The 22460-nt window shown below is 41.0% G+C and overlaps 1 protein-coding gene across 2 annotated transcripts in view; it reads right to left on the bottom strand.

Annotated features, from left to right (window-relative positions):
- Tmtc2 (Transmembrane O-mannosyltransferase targeting cadherins 2) overlaps nucleotides 1-20649 on the bottom strand; it is a 303001-nt gene extending 282352 nt beyond the window's left edge. For both annotated transcript variants that reach the window (XM_018539267.1, XM_018539268.1), the window contains exon 1: nucleotides 20374-20649. In XM_018539267.1, coding sequence (XP_018394769.1) covers nucleotides 20374-20459 — 86 coding nt within the window. In that variant the 5' untranslated portion in view covers nucleotides 20460-20649. The remainder of the gene's footprint in view (nucleotides 1-20373) is intronic.
- Between the last annotated feature and the right edge of the window lie 1811 nt (nucleotides 20650-22460).

Here is a 22460-nt window from a genome sequence, read left to right as displayed (position 1 = left end):
GAGAGGGGGAGAGAGAGAGAGAGAGAGAGAGAGAGACAAAGACGTGGCGATATAGGAGCCGCGAGTATCAAACGCGGTCGTTACAAAGCTCACTATTAATCTTTATTACAAACAATGCTCTGTGTTAATTCCGTGTAATTTCCCGCCCGTCATGCTCTAAACGTGCTCGCGCGTACACTCAAAGTGTCGCGGGCATATTGCTTTAGCGTGTGGTTGCATGCGGGGATGCGCAGTCTTTAATCGTGCGCTTTAAAGAGCGATACGATAAGAAACGGTGTTACCGTGATTGATACGGACACGAGTATAGAATTCACATCGGTCTTGCCTCAGTACGATTGGCAAGCGATTTCACTGGATATTATTTTTCAGAGTTTAGCGCGAATGTGAATGAGTTAAGGGAACCCATGGAAATAAGTTTTTTAATCTCGGCCCCCTTTGGTCCAATCAACGCGCTTAATCGCTTAAGTGTGTCCCCGCGCGAAGCATTGCAATCCGTTGCGAGTTTTTTAATTTCAACATATCCGCGTCTTAATTATCACAAATCGGGATATTTTACGTAATCATCGGCGCCGGCGGGACAATCGCTAAAAATGCGGGATACATTTTCGAGGAGATTTCCCTGTTTTCTTTTCAACGAGTCGCAATCCGCATGGCGATGAAGAGCAGTGTACGGTGTGTGTTTTGCGTAAGTGGCGCGTGAAATAGCGTGCGAATTGCGCGCGGGTAACGCGTGTCGTGGCCGTAAACAATGATACCATGCAAATATTATACGAAACGAGACCCGTGGCAGCGTCACGGATTTATTGGAAAACTCGATACTCTCGCGAAGTCCCCGGTCTCTCGAGAACACGCGACGTGTACACACACCTACATAAAACAAGATAATTCCAGATCTCCGCGGATTTCATACGAAGCACGCTTTTACCCCTCATAAACAAACTGCGGAAAAAGCTATGGGAGAAACGAGATGCAGCGCTGTGTGCCTTAACACGAACTCTACATACCGAGCACTTGATACTTTCTGGGTTGAAGCTTGTATAACAGAAATCTATACAAATCTAAACCGCATATAATAGAAAAAGAGTATTAAATCCAAGTAGCGGATTTTAGCTGTTTTTATTGTCACGCTAAATTGTTCCTCTACGTATGACATTGTTATCAATAACGCGGAGAAAGTTTACTGTTATTTCGGAAAGCTTTTAAAAAGCTTTTAAACTTCATTACTATACCACAAAAGCAATGTTTTACAGTCTGGATCCATGTATTGCATTCATCAGTATTTTTATAAACCTATCATTATATTATTTGACCGTTATTTACATTTTCACGATATTAATCAAACGCGTGTTGTTTATAATAATCGGAAAGCTAACTAATGCGACCGACTGTTAATTGATTAAGTTTATCACAATGAGAATTTCCTCCAAAGACGACTGAACGCAGCGGGAAACAACGTATTATAAAGGGGGGATTAATGAGCATAGAGAAGATCTCTTAGATCATTACCCTTTACGAAGTTTGGGATGGTAAACCCTAGCGAGAGATTGTTAACGTAGTATTCCGCCGATCATATAACAAGGAAGTTGGTTCAACTTGCGGGCGCGATTAGAGTACAATGAAATGAAACATAATCATGATGATGAAATATAAGGTTGAGAGGTATAAGAAATTAATAATAGATATACACAATCCTATTTATAACAAGCATTGATATTTTGCTTCCTTGCTTAAAAAAAATTGCATAACAATAAAAAAAACGTGATTTTTGTGATCATGAATGAATAAAGTAAACATTGCTGGTATTATTTAATTACTTAATTAGTCAATTTTCTGTCAAGTTAAAAAATAATGTTTTTCTTTTTATAAGAATTTAATATTTTAGTCGTATCACTTTCGAAATAAGGGGACGATATGATGTTACACACACGTATAAACTTTGCATTCAGCATTAATTATTATTTTTCCTAACACATTAAGCTTATAAAAATTTTTTTGTGTAATTAATTAGTTTCACAAAATGTATCGCTCGCACATTCGAGAAGAATAGAAACTTACGATCATATTTATTATTTTATTTGATATTTCTTACTGTTATATCATTCATTTGCTGAAATCATATTTTAACGCTTATCTCGCCAAATACTTATTTTTATATGAAGCGTATATGGGTAGTAATAATAATAATAATAATAGTTCGCGAACGTGCGAAAACCACGTGATAAAGTAAAAGTAAAAATATAAAAGAAACAGTAAGGATATTTTATATTTTTATACGAAATCATATGGTAAACTATATATTTATAAAACGCAAATATAATGGAGCCAAATATAATGCTACAAAAAAGAAGCAAAATCAAAACATATGTTATTCGAAGTATATGTATTTAAGAAAATAAATATAATTTTACGCAAAAAATTATTTTGTAAATTATACATTCAAAAAATGCAATAAAAATATAAATGCTAAAAAAAGAAGTGAAATCAAAATGTTTTGATATTTTTTGTTGTTACATTCAATTACGGAAATTATATTTTGATATTTATAGTTGTAGCAATAGTAACGCGAATGGTACCTATCTCATGAAATATTTATTTCCACAGGAAGAAACGTACCCGTTAGCTCGTATGGATAATTCGCAAACGTGCGAATATAACCACGTGATACGCGCTAGTAAGAGTAATGAAGGTCGGGCAAGGGATCTTATCTGTCGATAAGAAGCAGCTCGCCCGCGTCATGCCATATATATCTCTTTTTTGGTAATCCCTGAAGATCGTCGCTTAGCGGTCGAATGAGGGCTTTGGCGTTCCCAGACGTCCCGTTGCCTTTAATAGCCTGTATTAAACATCCTACCAACGAGCATTAGCGATATACGACAGTCCGTAAACACGAGCTACTATTTTAATCCTCACTCGTTTTAAACAGATAATTTTTTACGTGTGTGGGTTGACTTTTCTTTTTTTAATATTATGCCGTCATAAAAGTTCCGATAAACACACTTTCGTAAAATTCATAAAAATAATTATCATTAAAAAAAGACTCGATGGTTAACTAACTATACGATCCACAATTAACGTTTCAATCGATCGATATGCGGCGCGGCGTATCTTCTGAGTTTGCGAACCACTGCTCCACAAACACCTGCTATGTCGCCTGTAATGTTCTTCCCGACTGCAAGTCTCACTTGGACGACACCGGGAGTCCCGGGTTATAACGTGGCCCGGGAACGTTTTTTGCGCGGACACGTCCCGGCACTGGCATCGATTTCGCATCTACCGGGTGTCTCGGTCATGAAAGGACTTGGTGCGGGAGGGAGGAGGAGGGGTCGAGGCTGGGGGTGCGGGGGTAGAAAAGGACCTCCATTATCGGGCGTCCTACTTTTGTCCCACGGTTTTGCACCGGTGCCGTGTGGAGAGTGCCATGAGTAGCGACTCCTAATGCCATGAAATCACCACGTAACGCCGTATAACGTTCTACGTGCTATTTTCTACCTTTACTCCTAGTCGTTTTCTAATCCAAGGAATTCCGAGAGCGCTTGTTCCCCGTTGTACTTCCGTCGTGGCATGAACGGCACTCTAATTTTACCGCAAACATTCCGTGGCTCCCGCCTCCCGTCCGGGAAAGCATCTTAAAAATCTCTGGGCAGAGCTTTCCAGGAGTTCTTTCCGTGTGCCACGGGAAATTATTAGATGGCCTGTGCGCGATATAATCGGACGACTGTATACATTTATCTCCCGCCCCGCTTCGCTACCGACGAAGCATAGAAGCACTGAAATTCGCACCGTAAAGGTAAAGGTTTAATACCAACCGCTTAGAAAAACTCCATTTTTCGAGGAGCGTCATGCACACAGAGCACTCTACATATACACAAGAGACTTAAACTCTCTGTTAAATCTGATCGAATCATTAATTTCGAGACAAATTGTTTCACGATACTACATTACCATCTTATAAGTACGAGAGTTTGTGTAGGATTTAGCATGACGGAGATAAATTATTATAGTATTCCTGCATATTCAATTAGGACGGCTTACGTTATTATTAATCATGACGATATAATGTGTCATCGTCTAACAAACATTTTAATTACCGTTGTAAAATGTTGTACGATAATTAATCGAGCGATACCTTTTATGCGTAACATCGATAAAATGCCGCTTCTTTTTATTCGTTGCATTCTGTATCGCTTTAATATTTATTTTTACAACGTGCATCATAATTTCACAAATAACAGTCAGGCCGATGTTATTGCATTATTAGCAATTTACCAGGGCGACATTGTCGCCGCACAGTTTGAGTTTTCCTCTGCCGAATTTCACGTTCGGCAGTAATTAACCGGGGGAATGAAATCGCTGCGCGCGTTGTGCATTTATCGGATTTTAACAATAACTCGGACGTTTCGCGTCGACATAAAAACGGTACAAAAACTGCGCGACCGTGGAAAAGATGCCGTTTGTTCGAAACAAAACGACATTATCCGCAATCGTCGGTGTGCAATCGATTGCGTTGCGAAACTCATGTAAAACAAATCATTCACCGTTGTAGGCGATATCGTATTCAGACACAATGTATTTCCATAGCGCGCCGTCGTAATTTTCGGATACCCCGCTTCGCAACTTGTCCCGATTCAACGGGATTAATTTGATTACGACAACGACGGACATCGCCAACAACAGAGTCGGCTAGTACACGAGGCCGCAGGTTGCATTTCTCTTCTCTATTTATGGATATCGATCCGGACATTTCACTTTCGATATAGCCATTTGTAGAATTTTAAAATTAAAAATCGGTGGCTATATCGATGCGTCAGCAAATTATTACTTTATGATATTCAATTTATCTTAAAAATGGAACACGTCGTATACCTTGATTATTTATAATTAATTACGTCATCAAATCCAATTTTAGTAAGTGATAAAAATTATCAACATTGACCGAACAAATCGTTAATTTTAATTAATAATCAGGTTATTTATAAAGGTATAGAGAGAGAGAGAGAGAGAGAATAGATTTTTATAAAGGTCTAGATTATAAATGTTTCCCTATTAAAAGTGTGAAATGTATAAAAATCTCATGTTGCATGAATTAATCTTCTGTCTGCAATCACATTTTTATGTCCTCCGTCTACAATCTGGATCTTTTATGAGTAGAGTAAATTTTCTTACTGTTCTAAACTTTCGAAAAAAGGACTATATTTCAACATCTCTATTACATCACCAGATAGTTTTTTTTAACTCACATGTACCTTTATTTAATAAAAATTGGAGTAAATTTGAGTAAAAATGAGGGTGAAATTTGAGAGAAAGATGCTTGTGCCAAAAAGAACCCAGATGCAAGCAAACGGTTAAAAGTGCTCCGTTTCCTCAAACGTGAAACTTACATATCAAATGCAACACTGTATCACTCAATATTGATAGAATTCTAAAGTTTATTCAGGGTAAATTCTTTACAAAAATTTTTGAACACTGTTTAAATTCGCTTATAGGAGCGTGATAGTCGATTCGCTTCAACTTCCTTAGAAAACCAGAAATACGACTCGGCGTCGATTGCGGCAGCGTCGCTGTTGGCGAAGAGAATAGCGTCGTATAAACCGTCAGGAAACACGATTTTGAGCTCTTACGGGTACGCTATCCAGCATCCGGGCGAAGTTTATCCCCCGTCTCTCTCCCCCCTTTCGCCGTTTCTCGACATCGAGCTATATATACACACGCCGAAGATAATCCACTGCTAAGCTCGCTCGATTCGCAAAGACTGCGCGCCGTTTGTTTCGGGATTTGCCATTCCGCTTGACTCTCTTCGAGCTCCCTTGCCACTGCTCCTCGACACGTCGCTTCCGTCCTATCCGCGAATTCCCTATCTCTTTCCGACTATCGCGACTACCGCGATAGCTCGACGAGGCAGCCAGTTTCTGGAGAGAACTACGTCAGGGAGTTCGCGAGACTTTGGCAGCGTGGCGAAGAGACAAAGGGAAACGGAGAGAAATCCGGGAGGGGAAATGACGGAAAAGCGGCGGAAGAGCGGGCGAGGTGAGAGAGAGAGAGAGAGAGAGAGGGGAAGGAGACTGACGTTTCTCTACCGGCTGAACATTGTTGTCTCGCGCAAAGGGTCCCTCTGCCACGAGGCGATAAGAAAGAATCCGCTGTTTATCTGCTCTAGTTGCCGCTGGCACTATGGCTGCCATCATAGTGGTTCATCGTGGATAGGAATGAAGAGTGTTTGCACAGTGTAAAACGCGAAGGAGAAAGCGAGAACGTCGCGACGAGTGATTAGCATGTGCTCCTTTGGATAGAGTGAGCACCGCTGTGAAGATAAATACGGTCTCGAGGAAACGCTGAATGTATCTCTTTGAATTAATTTCAAAGCAGAGACTTCCGCCCTGCTCCTTCCCTAGTTTTTAATCGAAGGACTGGTGCAAGAACTTTTATTCAGAACATCCCAGCCTTAATTTTAATAATAGATTCTTTGAGCAATTTGGAGTTAGTTTTTGCTTAACTATAAACTTAGGCACCGAACTGAGCTTCTTCTTGCTATCGAATAACGAATCCATATTGCCTCTTTAAATTCAACCGGGGCGTATACTTTTTCAAGAGTTTAATTCGAAATCTAATAACCGCGTGCTCTCAGTTATAAATTCATGAATATTAAAAATACAAAATCAAATAAATAAAGAAAAATACACACACATTTGGTAAAGGCTATCTAATAATATTTATATGTAAATTTTAAATATATCTTCCCTTTACGCGCTGTTTACTGCCACGCTTAAAAAAACACAATTACAAAAATATTAAAGCTGAAATAGTAATATTTATAGACACTCCTCTGCTTACATAATGACTTTCCAAGATTAATTTTATAATATTGTATTATCAAATAAGATCCCTGCTTCTCGCGAAAAATCGAATGTTCCTAAGCGTTCAAATGTTTCTAAATATTTACCTATTTCCTTATTTGTGGCGTGTTAATGACAACGCAATGACTTTGTTGAATAACGATAATGAATACGATCGTTATGTATATTGTTATTTTGTACACGTACAATGAATATGGATCATGCATGATGAATTTCAAAAGAAAAAAAATGTATTATGTTTGACCATGTTGTGATTATATAACCATCATACAATCGACATAACCACTAATGCCACTTTAGGAAAAGAGACCATCAAAATCTTATTTATAAAATAACGGAAACAACCCGTTACTTTTACGGTAATGATAACAAGTTAACTTTTTGAAATCGAATAACACAATAACAAGTTATTTTTCAGAAAAAGAGAACGATACCGAATTACTTTTATAAAGTAACTCCCAGCTCTGATTGTATATTATCATACATATTACAACGTATACATTGAAACACACATTGTCCGTAGATATTTCAATAGGAAATATTTACGATTAAATTTAAATTAGCTGCATCATTAATCCCTCCGTTTTAATGTTCACGTCGGTTTAGAAAGGCAGCTGCTGACGAGAGCATCGCGCGTAAAATAGATTTCTCTGCATTATACGTATTTATCGTGCAAAATACTCGCAATGCACAAATCGCCGTGCGCGTTATCGCGACCCATAGAGCCACGCCAGAAATCCGTTTCATCTCGCGTCACTTTTTGCGACGATGCGGCGGACGATTCGGCAAACGAGCATAAAAATGGCCGTGCGTGCCACTCGTTGATCCGCTCCAATTCGCGGGACGAGCGCTGATGCCGCGAAAAAAACGGAGTAAAAAAAGCTAGATGCTGATACCACCTGGCGTCGAATCATCGCCGCGATTATTATCGGTAGCCTCGCGCAGAATCACGCCAAATATCGCGTTCATTTGCAAATCACCTCGACGATACGATATTTTTCATCGGACTTTTTCGCTACAATCGGATATTTCGATCGAGCCATTGGAGCCGCGTCGCGTAAGCTTCTTATGAATATAGAACGTGACGTGGAATTATGCGGAATGACAGAAAATATGTATTTGAGGATTAAGACAGGATCGTAACTGAAGCGTACTCCGTACTTTTGCCGGATAAGTTCTACCCGAAAAGTACCCGAAAATATATTTTTAATGTTTACCTAGGAATTAATTATTAATATTTATTAGAATTTCAAGTATGCAGTCCAGTAGTGGATAATAATCTTAAGCTGCATTAATAAAAGAAAACTGTCTGCATGGAAAGAACGATTTTACTAAGGAGTGTTCTAAAATTTTTAACTACACCTAAAGATGTAACTTTGTTTTTGGACCATCAAAATAAATTATGTGTAGGACGCTTAAATCGGTTGCTGGAATGTTAAAATTTTTGCAACATTATATTGTCAAAGCTTAAACGTTCTACATAATTATTTTGACGATCTCCATCGAAATTATTTACAAATCTCCGCGTCTGGTAAAATATTCCACAAAGCCGTTCTTTCCACGTGGCATAACTATAGCCAGATATACTACTCTTCTTTCTCATCCCCCTGCACACGTACAATTTTATTGCTAGTGGAAGACTGTAAAGTTAATTAATGGCACATAAATCGATAGACAAGAATCGACTCGGATAACTTTCGAGCAACTTCTCGAGCGTTGCATTCCGGATGAGTAAAACTTGCCCAATTATGTCTATCGGAAAGGACGTTTTTTAAAGGGCTTAATTCCCGGCGATTACGGCCAGTGTTACAAGTTACAACTCGTCCGCGTATCTCGTATGACGCGAAAGTATTATGACTGTGCAAACACGCTCGGCAATTACAACTGCGTAATTCCGCGTACGAACAATTAAACGTACTTTTGCACGGTCGATGGTACGTCGCGTTGCGAGTATATCGCGTATACAGAGCGCTTGTTCGCTAGCGGGCTAATTCGAGGTGCATCGACGGCGGCGTCGGCGGCAGCGGCGGCGGCGTACACGACGTGCATACACGCATCGTGTAACAATAATCGCGTAGTTAGAATTTTGCACTCGCGCGAGCGGCGTGCCGCCGCGGTTTACCTGACTTCGGGATGCAGGTAATGAGCCGATTAAACGTACAAGTGCACACCCCTCCGCAAACATTTCCTCCCTTTTCATCCTCACTCTTCCTCTCTCCTGTCTATCTCTCTCGTCCTCTCCCTCTGGATTCTCCGCGCCTTTGTAACGGATTATAGCGCATTTCGCGTAACACTGGAACGGAACGAACTCTGCCGCGTCGATAGAAACGCGCGCACGTGGCTTTAATAATCGTTGCAGTCGTTTGCCGTGTTCTCTGTAAAAGCTGTGTTATTCATACTTTGTTTTCTATCGATAAGAAAAAAGAATGAGACAAAGAGTATTACGTTCCGAGAATTCTTTTCTCGGATATAATCAATCGATGTAGCGTCGTGTACAATTTGAATTGAACGCTCGCAATATCTCTGTCTCTTAAGAGAAAAATCTGAATTTTTCGCGAATTGCTTCTGTTATTGTAGAGATATTATTAATCGTAGAAACAGAATGTTTCTGTGCCATTGACAGCCGTTTTTATTATTCTCAACAATTATTAATAAGACATTAATTTATCTGTATATTCACGTATTATTCTCTATTGTTGTTAGAAGTGATGTCGCAGAAGCGAAAAGTAACGACAATCTCTTAAAAAAATTCTGTTCTCCTCAAGTAACGTTTTCAGGATATTCAGGCTCCTTTTTAATGTATATAAATGCAGTATACACTGCGCATGCCACTCACTCGTGAAACTCGACAATACACACGAGGAAGCTCGCTAAAACCCGAGCTTGCAAATGCTCCCCCACTTTACCCTCGCGATGCACGAGAAGGCTTGACACATATTCGTCTCAAACGAGACAAATTCTGCATTTCGAGATATTCTTTCGCGCGTTATTTCTGGATGAGTACACGGAAAGAATAGTCTGCTGAAATGTCTAAAAATTTACAATTAGTTAAATACAGATCTAATAATAATTTTATCGCGGAGCGTCGAAATAATTCTATCGGACGTTCAAGCTGGTTGCTAAAATGTCAAGCCCCAACGAGGTTATTTTCAGATCTGTATCCAGTTGAATTTTTAGATACTTCAGCAAAATGATTCTTTTTACGTAATTGAGAATCACACACACACACACACACAAAATATAAATCATGCAGTAGTGATAGAGGAAAACTAGATGCAACTATGAATATGCGTTCATTAAAAAAGTCGACGACTATGTTTTCTGCTTAGAAATATACATATTTTCATTCCTGCATTAATTACAGCGACGGTGATGATCACGGCGCGATAAATTTTACGTAATTAAAGAGGCATTTCTATTGTTCCGCGCTCATTGTGGCTCCCTCTGCTTTCTTTCCTTGTATTTTGCTTTAATGTCACTAATAAAAATCACCAATTAATTCTCGCGCACGTACACGCACGCTCGTACGCCTCAACTTCTCGCACGCTGCTGTCCGGTATATATTCGCCCCATCCGTGCGACGATATTTACTGCATCGTGTCGCCATTACAGTGCACCCTTATTCACCAACGGCTGGGCGTCGCTCGTTCTCTCCGACCCCGCCTGCACGACTAGTGATATACTACCCCTTTTAACTATACCTCGAACGGGGTACGCGTTGGTACCATCGCTCTCGTTTTTAACCGTTTTCCGATCTTTACAGCACGGCGTGGTGTCAGTCGCGCATTGTATCTCTCGTTTCTGCGGTAAAGTCCTATCAAGACCAAGAGAACCTAGCCGTAAATTATATCTCGTTTACCTCCCTCCCTCTCTCACTCTCGCTCGCTCGCTCTTTCTCCAACCCCTTTCTCTATCTTTCCCCGCGCAGTTGCAGTCTTTCTGGCGCGATAAAGTGCATCGATCCTATGCCATCCGGTCCCGCAGGATGAATGCTCGACGCGGCCGGGCATCCCCCCGAATTTCCCGTGCACCATCGCGAACGGTACGACGTCCTTCACGCGACCTGCACGCACACAGACATCGCGCGCGCAGAAATATCCCGTTTGCAGCGAAATTGCAAGAATTTCCAGTGCGGATCGTCCGAATGACGCGGTGCAACGTTCGTACGTGTGGCGCGGCGCGGCGCCTCGATAAAACATGGTACAGGTGCTCCACTCCCCGCGACGTCGATCTCTTTGTTCGCATGTCCCTCCTGCCATTCGTGAGAGGGACATGCGTTTGCCCGCTCGTCATTTTTATCCCGGCAGCTGGCCGTGTGATTCCGTGACTGACGCGGCTTCTGGATTTATAATGTTCCATCCTCTTTCCGCGCTATCTATCCCCCACATTGGGGATTGCATAGGATCGATACGTGTCCGTAAATCTCGACTCCATCGTTCTTTCGATTAGAGTTTTCGATATTACTGCAAACAATACTTGAATCGCAGCAAATTCGATGGCGAAAGCAAATGCAAAATTGCGTCATTCGTGAGTCTCGCGCTTCAAGAAAAATGGCAGGAATGTGATGTGATGTCAAAGTGAAGTATCGACATTCAAGAACAATAGCACCATTTTTCATCGATCTATCTTTGTTATCTTCTTCCTGTCTCAATTGTCAGTTTTGCGAGAGAAGTCCTTGGAAATGGTAGCATTTTCCACTGTATGTTCTATCCATTTAGACTCTACCTGGCAACGGTTTAATTCCACCTCTAATCCAAACCCTCCTCCCCCACCCGAGCGTCTATCGCAGCCCGTTCGTCACGAATCTGTCCTGGGAGAAGCGTAGTCAGTCGCAGCTGACAGCGCGAACGAGGGAAATTTCCATGTGCGAAAGGTTTGTTCCGTTTAAATTAAAATGCGTGCGAGTCCGAGGGACAGAGCGCGTTAGAATTGTTGGCGGACATTTCCATCGACTTTCTCTCGAAATGAAAACTGTACTCGCGAACGAGCTTACGCGTGAAACGCGCTTAAAAGTCGACCGCCTCTCCCGGTGCAATTTATTGAGAAATACAATTTGAAATATATCAGATATCGATGGATTCGTGGATGTCGAAGATACGAGAGATGCGCGAAGGTGTAAAAAAAAAAAGGAATTTGAATAAAATAGAAACAAAATAAATTTAGAGAAAGCTTTTATTTTGATTCGTTGCGAATCGTGCCGGCAGCGAGAGCTGGCTTTAATAAAATCTCCCCTGCGCCGCTGGACCCATTTCAATCATATTAACCCGTTTTACGTACGGCTGTTTTACGTGACAATAATCATAAATTATTGTCTCACTAACCGCATTTGTTTTGTAAATTATATCTGGGGGATAGATTTATTGCGTAAAACGAATATGTCGATGGTAGTTTCGATGGAATATAAATTTTTTGTGATGCGCTTGGTGCCTGAATTGTGTTTGGCGCGATTGCATATTCTGGCTGCGAAATACGTAATAAATATACAAAATTGATGTACAGATTAATAGATGTCTATCAAACTCTTCATACGCAAACAATGCCAAATTTCTTACTGCCAATAGCAATTAATCGGAAATAATTAATATTAACTCGGAGCACAGAAATTTTGTTGTCAAATGAAATGGACGTATTGTTGTGTTCTTATGATAATATTGTAATTATTCTATCAGGAATGCATATAAAGTAAAACATACGCAATAATAAAAGAAGTAAAACAGACACGTTATCTACTCCGAGAAAAAACGTAGTCTGTTTTTTTTAACTAAACTTTTCGTACCAGTTTCTCTTCTCTTTCAACGTAGAAGCAAAAGCAAGAAAAATGAATACCAGAAAAGTTCAACTGAATAGAACAGATCTATAGTATTGGCAATTAAGGTGACAAGTATAATACAAGTTTTATATGTAAAATTAATTATGCACATAGTTATTATAACTATAAAATAGTTTATTAACTATGTACATTAATTCTACGTATAAAACTTATGCAATATTAAACTTGTCACCTGTACTTGTTGTACACCATTATAGATATCAAAGGAGTGATGAACACAGGAAAATTCTAATACCTTGAATTAAATAACATTTTATTTTCAACTTTCATGTATGTCAAATGTAAATTAAGCAATTTTTATAGCGGAATTGCTCAACGTCAACGTAAAGAACATCGATACTAACGCACATTAAAAAATGTTTTATATTTGTATTGGAAACAATCAATTCCTTGTTAAAATTTTGTATTAAATGTTTAGTATATTCGAGTGTTGATTTAACATAATGTGATTGTATTATTTTAACATATTATTGTTAAATTGGTATTAGTGTTAAAATAATACAATTTATGAGTAAATAAATAATATAAAAATAATTTCTTTAATATGTGTAAATCTAAAATAAATGAATATAAAATGTAAAGTTAATTTAACATATTATAAATGTTAAATTTATTAAAATACATTGACCCTTAGTATACACGATCATTTCCATTACTACACAACATACAAATATATATGTGTGTGTATATATATATATACACATGTATATTTAAAAAAAATATATATATATACACACACACACAACACATGCAAAAGTTAGACTTCATCAATTAACGCCAAAGAGGAAGACTTATAATGAAGTTCGGAAAATAAGAAGCGAAGGAACGCGAAATTCCTAGCATACATACATAATAATTATATAACGTTACTAAGAACTCGCTAAATGATCGTCAGATCAATCACTTGATGTTTGCGTTTTGATCGATCACTTGACTTTGCTAGTTTCCATAATGAAGATGCTCAGCGTAGTCTCGCACGTTTCTCCCAAGGTTGGCACAATTTTTCTTTTATAACCCGGCATGTTCCGGAACGCGTCCATTATTTACGCACGCTCTGAGAAAACGTGCATCGTAGTAAGTCCGAATGCACCGCACTGACTGAAATAGTAATGCCGCGTTTTACATTTCATGCGACCGAAGGCGCGCTTCCACGCCGAATACCGCGGTATTATTCACCGGCGGAAACGGAACAAGCTAAGCCTCGACCGCTAACTTTTCTTATTCCAAACTCATTCTCAATGCAACTGCATCGGCGCTACCGCATCTACGTGCAAACATACACGTGCGAGATTAGCTAGCTGACGCGCGAAAACAGGCGGAGAAAGATGTTTCTCCTCTGTTCTGGAATTTACACCTCTTAAAAGAAATTCGTATATAAGAGATATAAATTTCGAAATAAATAAGATAAATGTATTAAGAAATGTATATAAAAATGAATTGAATACGTGTAACTGAATGTAAATGCAAAAATAATTTCATGCAATAAATATAATAGAAATTTAATAACAGAATAATATAATAAAATTTTTGAAAGAGTAGGTACTCTCTTTTAAACATACCAAAAGTAATGAGGTGTAATAAATATATAGTTTTGAAAATATAGAATCGTTATGTCTAGATAAAATATAGAGATAACGAAAAATTGCTACCTAATATTTCCATCAAAAGCAAGTTATGGAGATGCGAAGGTTTGCAATGCATAACGGTAGTGTATTCCAAATTTCCGCATCTGCATACCGAAATATGTCTTTGAAAGTCTCTAATTTGCATCTCAGTAGTAAAAGATTCCTTTTGCTCGTAAACTATGTAACAAAATTTTCTAGTAGTGCGTATACCTACTTGGAAAATCAGGTGTACCCAAAAAGACAATTAAAAAATTAAGACCGTATGGAGAACGCGTTAAGTAAACGTTATATAAATCACAAATGATAAATAGCAGAGACGCACGTACTGTATGTAGATTCGCGCATGCCGCATACATTAACCAAGACATTTTCCTTTTGCGATTTGTTAGAGCGACAAGATGCCAGAGGATACTATCCAACTTCGTCGGCTTTTCCTCCTTCGCCTTGGCTCTATCTATTCCCGGTCTGTCCTCTTTTCTCTCGTTTACTTCCGACTCGGTCCCTGGCGCCACTGGTAAAAAACTAGCCGAATAAATATGTCCCGTATTCTTTGCACGGCCATTGTGGTCGAGGCGTCGCGGTAAAATACGAGGCCTTTATTATCCTATGAGTCTCAGGCGCGGCGGCGCGACCGGAATAAACTCACGACAACGGTAAACTCCGCACAAGACCTACGGTCAGAATAAAATAGCCGGAATCTTCCAGAAGAGACGCTTTTCTCGCTCATGTCCGCGTTGGGCTTTTCTATTTTTTATCAAATAACGAAACGTAATCCTTTAGAGCTTCTAAACCATTAGACAAAGTGAAAATTCAAACTTAAACAAGTAAGTATATATAATTTTTAACATATAGTATGTTAAAAATGCGGAAATACAAGGCATATGTATCAGCATATCATTTTATAGTAGAGTTGTGAGAGCATTTGATGTTGAAATTAATATGTCCATTTCAAATCAAGCCAATTGATATATCAATTTCAAAATCAAATGTTCTCACACAACTGCGGAAAAAGTCAGATAATAATAATCGAATCTAGATGATAGATATTAAAGCTTTGATGAAATAATTTCAATCAAATGTTCAATTAAATGTTCGGTTAATACGTATATAACCAAAATCATAACTAAACGCTTACTTTACTTTTTTAATCAGTATATCAAATGATCGATCAATATTATTATGATTGACAATATTTGTTTAATATAATACTACACGCACCAATACGACAAATAGAATACCCCATCTGCTAACTATTATCAGATTTTATAAAATCGGTTCAAGTAATCCATTGCACCGAAACAACTGACCTCGAAATCGATACTTTATAATCGAAAAAAAAAAAAAAACCAGCAAGTCATAAAAGACCAAAAGTGAACCAGGAACAGTAAGGCCGCCACCACCACCACCACCACCGTGATTGGTGAGCGGGTATTTTGCTAGGTCACGCCAAAGCAAAGGGATGAGAAAAGTGGTATAAGTGAGGAAAATAGGATGAGAACGCGAGAGAAGAGCAAAGGGAAACGAGAAAGAGAATAGCTGGCAAAAAGGATGAGGACGGAGGAGAGTCGGAGGAGGGGAAGGGCTCTCGTTAATAACCGGACTCGACTTGATTATGGTCGCCAGCAGCGCGGCGCGCGGCGGGCGCATCGGCCGCTTTAGTCTCGGCGGTCGCATCGAACGAGGTAGCCGCTAATGGGCCGGATATGGATGAAAAATTATCTCGGCTTAATGCGCGCACGGCCGTTTTTCGTTATTACGCGAGCGCTTTAAGGCTCTACCGGGAACTAACGCGATATCCGCGCCCTTTGCTTCGGGCTTCTCTTCCTTCCGCTTTCTCTCTCTCTCCCCTTCTCCTCTTTCTATTTATCCGTTCCTCCGACTGTCCAAATTCGTTCCATAATTAAGCGCTTGATTATCGGACTAATCGTACTGGGCGTTTCCAACGGAACGGTCGGCACAGTTGATTTCCGATGCCCGGACCGGAATAATTTAATTTATGGCGAGCACTCTTCCCCGCGCCGCCGCGCCGCTTCCCACCACGTGCCGTCCCGCGCCTAAATGTTTATAACGCCGACGCTAGTTCGTGCGATAACGTAAACAGAATGATTGATTAACCGCACCGAATCAGTGGTCGCGCGGATGCTCCTTATGCGAAGAGAGCGCGACGGTCACGCGATACTTCGACATTATCGCTACGAAACTCATTCTATCGCTTCAGACAGGCGTCTCGTTTTAATTTAATTTCTATGTAAATTGCGCTATAGAGCTTTATGTATATCTAAATTACTTCGTATAAAATTGATGGAAAAAGTGATAACAAAACGGATAGAAGATAGTATACTCAAAGTCATTTTTCACAATACTAATTTTTACATTTTACGTGACTTATTTAAATTAAAAATATTACAATTATTGACAATATAATTTCAAAAGTTTCAAAATTTTCTCTCCTCTCGCGTATGTCGAATATTCTAAGTAAGTATCTCACACACATATAATTCATATGATGTAATCAAGAGGCAATTTTCTCAAAATCGAATGAGTGCAAATAAATAAAAAAATAGATGAAATTTTTCTTAATAAACGAAATTTGTGAGAAAAAAGTAATTTTTCTTTTTTGAAATAACCGGTCCGAGCACATTCGAAATTAAAGCTTAAACTAATATTCCAACAAAATTGGAGAAAAATCACGAACGTGTCGTGTTAATTGGTTACGAAGAATAAATGTTCCCGCGAGCGCGCCTACGGAGACCCTTGGCAAACTATCGAACTCGGGAGAGGTGTTTCGGACCGGCACTCACACGATCCCGCGGGAGACACGTGCAGCGAGCAAGATTACACCTGGTAACGCGACTAATCCTTTATAGCTAGTTACACCCAGAAACTTCCGCGCGAGAGTCGCAAAAGTTTTGCGGTAGCAAATAATTCGGCGATAGGTAACTTTTGCAAGTGCTGTACGTGTCAGACGTACGCTTTTAACGGCACGGAGTTAGCGACGAAGAGAGAGACAGAGAGAAAGAGAGCACTCATTGCACCCTACCTGAGAAACAAACGTGATTATTTGCACAGCGCTTCCGATAACCGTGATCGAGCGAATCACTCGGGCGCGCAACGGAAGTGATCGGCGGAAGTACAGCCGGGTTTTTCAAACACCAGTCGTGTAAATAACGTCGACTTGTTTTCAATTCATCGAATGGTTCTCGCATGCAACGTATATTGCCTTCTAATAACAGCAGGGGTCGCCAATTACAAGCTATCGAAGTGCAAAGTAAATATAAAGGCAAAATAGAAATGGAGTTGCACGTGTATACGTGAGAGAAAATATGATTATAAAATACAATCTAACTGAATTGCATCAATATATGACATATGTAATAGAAAAGAAAATCTTATTAAACCCATGTAAAACAAAAGATAAAATAAAAATTTATCACATTTCAAACAAATTATTTGAATCCCAAGTATAGATCAAATAGAATGCAAATCATCATGACATCGAAATGGCTCCAAAACGATTGTTAAAAATCACTTTTCAATCAGTAACGATCAGTTTCAGTTAGCGTCATTCTGACATTATCATGATTTGTTGTTCTGCTTGGGAGAACAACAAGTCACGATAACATCAAAATGACGTTAAAATGAATTATGATCGATCAAAAAGTGATTTTTAATAATCATATCGGAGCCATTTGGGCGCCATTTTGACGCGTCAGATATCATCATAACTTTTTTAATATACTCGAAATTTCCCTGTCACATCTTTTTTTTTCTATTAAAATAACGAAAATATTAAGGCATTATATTTTAGGATAACGATTGTTTTGCAATACTGTGTTCAGCATAGAGTACAATTATCTCTTCCAGTGCAATCTGATCCCGTCTTACGATATCTTGACGCGAACGTCAGTCTCAGAGCGCAGGACGTGGCGCGATCGAGTTCGGGCCACGATGTCCGGGAGATTACGGGATACTCAATTAGGGGATTCAGTGTCATAGAATTCGAGAGCCTCGGATCAAGGGCTCTTATCGTACGAGTAACTTTGGATATACCCATCGATTCCTCGCTCTGAGTATTTCGGCTGCCGCTATCCGCACGAGATATGGCTCGTAAATGACTATAAATGAAAAATGTCGGGAGTCGTTGGCAAGAGGAAACCACCCTCTATCTCATAAGCGATTAATTGCGCGCGTGTTAAGTCTTTTCATAATTTTATCATATTCAGTGCGTTTGTTTGATTATTTGAGTATAAAGCCATAATGATTATTTTATCCAATAAGTTTCCTTTTTATTTAGCAGAAAGTGATTAAATGCGAGAGAAAAGGCAACATTTTTCACCATCTAAAGATTAATTAATTCTTACTTCCGTGTATGAAATGGAAAGCTTTTACAAAATTAAATTCTTTCAACGCAACAATACTTTATATATATACGAATCTCAGTTATTTTTCCGATAATTTCAACAATTATCGTTTCGATATGAAATTAATTATTTAAAAAATTTCTTCTTTCGCAACACCTTTTGCGCAAAGTGCTCTGTAATATTTGTTTTAATTCGACACGCAACGATTTTTGAATCACCTGTGCATGCGATAAAATGAGCTTGCGTCGTAATGCTTGATATTGGACAAAAATTGCGAAACATCTGTTCAAGAAGTGTATGATGCTAGCGAGAGATTAAACCGTCAGAATGGCGATCGCGAGAATTTCGAGCCGATTGGCGAGAGAGTACCGTGCAAATCCTGACGCAGTCTTATCGATCCGAGAGGAGAAGCGAAATAACGAACGAACGATACGGTACACAGTTTGTTGCGATTACTCCGGCTCGTGGCTATTTGTTTTCCATAGCGGTGGGGTAGGTATCGAAGCCGGTGGCAGCGCAGAAACAATTTCGCACGGCGCAGGAGTGACAGCTGAAATATCGCGAGGAATGTCATCTATCGTATATCACCCCAGGTATGAGTAATATTCACGGAAAACTCGAGTCCTTACGAGCGACATTCATCGTCCTTCGAAAACGTGCCGACAAGAATTTTTCCTCGTTTCTAGATGACGGATGACGCGACCCGTCGGCATAATTAACGATATTCGATCAAGCGAACCTAGTTCGAACCTGTGTCAACTTTTACAGGATCGAGAGTATATTGTATATTTGCCGAAATTTCACCTAAGACAGAATTTTTAGTTCAATTTGTTGCCTCGAAATTATCACTTCAGATTGCAAACGTTGGCTCGTGTTTAATCGATGATTTTACGTCTCTCGATAGATACCTTTTTTTTTTATATAGAAGAGAGAGGAAGAGAAAAGGAGAGACAGAAAATCAGTGCATTCTAATTAATGTTAATCAACGTCTACGATCAGAAATGCGTTATACGAGCAGCATAAAGTTTTTCGATCCTTTAAGGATTAAATGCAGTCAAGCGACAGGTAGTGTTATATGTGCAAATGAATTGAATTCACTTGTGCTTTAAGTCGCATTTGTCCAACATGAGACGATAAGCCTCGATAAGCTATCAACAACTCTGAGTATCGCGCTCTGACCAGGCTTCCCTCAAGTCAAATCAAAGCTCGCCCCGCTATCACTACGTGACGGCGAATTATCGTTCTCGAGTATCGCCCTCGAAACTTTCGCGGCACCGCGTTCTAATCCGACGAATCTCGTCACGCGACCTCACCAAGTATGTCACCAGCTGCTTTTCGACCCAGTCTTAAAGCAACTCCTGTCAGGAAAAGCCCTGGATCGAGACTTCCTGAAACTTCGGACCTGGTAATCAAGACCAATGCGATATAATTTCGGTGAATGCAATTTTCGACAATACAGATATACCGCGGATATATATATTGACCGTGACGGTTTTGCCGTCACGAATATATTTATTAATACAGATGTCATGTTTGCGTGTCGATAGCGTCGAGGTTTCAGCTTGCCTAGCTGACTTACGTCACTTTTCAAGTCCCGGTAGCGTTAAAGCACTCGAAAGTGCTGGGGGCATTCATTTCTGTTCGCATTCAAGATTTCAATGCCGGCAAAAAAAAAAAAAAAAACAGAAAGAAGATTTCTCACTCACCGGTCATCGTAGACGAAACCCGCTTGCAGGGTGTTGCAGTAGAGTGCCGTCGCGACGAGGGCGCAGGCTACGGCGAGGATATCCATGTCACATCGTGCCGAGGAGGCTGGCGGCGACAGCGACGTCGACGGCGGCGGCCTCTTAACTTGTTGCACGTCCGCGGGCCTTCCTCCTGCACCACCACCGCTACCACCAGCAGCACCAGCACCACCGCCACCTCTTCTTCCGCCGCCCCTACGCCTCCGCCTGACGCCGCCGGTTCTTCGCGCGGCGACGGCCGAGACGTCCGCCGGACGATCGAACGACCGCCGATCTGACGTCGCCTGCCTGGATGACAGATCCCGCGCGGGATGAATGTCGGTAACGCGTCCCCAAATACGATCCAGCAACGAAGCGGCACCGGGCTCCCGACCCGGGATCTCGATCTCTCCCGGCGCGGGTGGCGCGACCGCGGAGAGAGAATTCGCCTCTTCACTTCGAGGTCTCACATCGGTCGTTCGTGAAGAGCGTTGCAACTCCAGAGTACGTGTCACCAAGTCGAAGACAGCTTGACTCCTGAGACGAGAGGGCAATGCGTCAAGGACAATGTGACAAGAAAGATTACGCAGCTTGTCCGAAAAATATCGCGATTAGAATCTTGACTCGCGTGTAATTATTGGTCCACGCGATGGTGAACGTCGAGGAGTTCGTTCGTCGCAGTCGGCGATTTCTTTCCGCCGACGGCGACGTCGCTCGCGTCAGACTCGCTCCAATCATTCACGGACGCACATTACTCCGGGTTACCGTGTATACTCCGCTCCGAGCAGAATCGTGTCAGAAGGAAGACTCGAAGGAGAAAGAGAAGAAGAAGTTGTTGTTGGAAGACGAAACGGCGTAGTCGATCCGACGCTGCCTTCGTCCTCTCTTCCTTATCGGTCAAGGGACAAGAAATTCGTGTTCCCGCGAGTGGCCTACGACGATTCGACGATCGACCAAGTTCGAAAAGAGTACAACGTCGCTCTTTGGCGAACCTCGAGATTGGCGCGCTCGATTCAAGTTCGATTCGAGGGAAACGACGACGGTTGTACTCGCGATGGCTAGCGCTGTTGACGCAGGTCGCACTAACGTCGACGACGATGACTGCAACGAGATGTTCCCGGCGAGATTGGCACGCGGCGCGACGCATGTTCCGGATGCGGAACACCAACTGTCGCGCGCCCCCCGAGGACGAGAGCTTTATACGCGGGAGACGGGCATCGATCGGACAGGCGCTTGCGCTCGCCCGCTCTCCTGGTCCTCCTTCTCCACCTCCGCCTCATCCTCCTCATTCCCCTTGCTGCCTCCCGACCCTCCTTCATCTCCTCCACCGCCGTCCTCATCCTCCCTCGCGCAACGCATCCGCGACCGCTCGCTACGACCACGATCGCGACCGCGGCCAACGGACCGGATTAACCGCAACCCCGGGGACAATGCTGACCGATGGACGTCCTTTTAGAAAATGACACACCGTAAGGGCCGCACCGCGCCGCACCGCAGCCCGGTGCAGAATGCACGTGGCATGCGGTGGTGTACCAAGAGGATCCGGCGAATTCGAGGACAAATTCGGACTTGAGACGTTTTGCGCCAGAGCAGACGGACCGTGAGGGAATTGTGTCCGTTCTCCATTTTCCGCGGGATCGTCAACGGGGAAAACGGAGTTCGTGTGGTCGAGGAAACGTTTAGCTTGGGAACGTAACCGGGTGCATCCGACGGCGATTGTCGTCTCCCACCCCAAGTGGCGATTAAACCGTCCACGATGCGCCGCGGAGGAACAATCGCAGGACAATGGCGATGTCATCGTAGAGGAAAGACGTTTATTTTAAGAGTTATTTTTTTAAAGGAATCAATAATTTCGAGAATATAGGATCAATTTAAAGAATATAAACTAGGACGTTGCGCTTGTTTACAAAAAAAAAAAAAATGTCTAAAATACCCTGCGCTATTTTTTAAAGAAACGTACATTCTTATTTAATATCGAGACTTATTTCAGCCGCTGATTCTCAAAAGTGGGGCAAGAGTAAAATCCAGAAAGCAAGGAAAGTTGGATAATAAGATGCACGTTTGATGTT

This window comes from Cyphomyrmex costatus, unplaced genomic scaffold, assembly GCF_001594065.2.
Source record: "Cyphomyrmex costatus isolate MS0001 unplaced genomic scaffold, Ccosl1.0 scaffold21, whole genome shotgun sequence".
NCBI classification, from domain to species: Eukaryota; Metazoa; Arthropoda; class Insecta; order Hymenoptera; family Formicidae; genus Cyphomyrmex; species Cyphomyrmex costatus.
The sequence above is the reverse complement of the archived record's forward strand: the minus strand, read 5'-3'. Positions and strand labels throughout refer to the sequence as shown.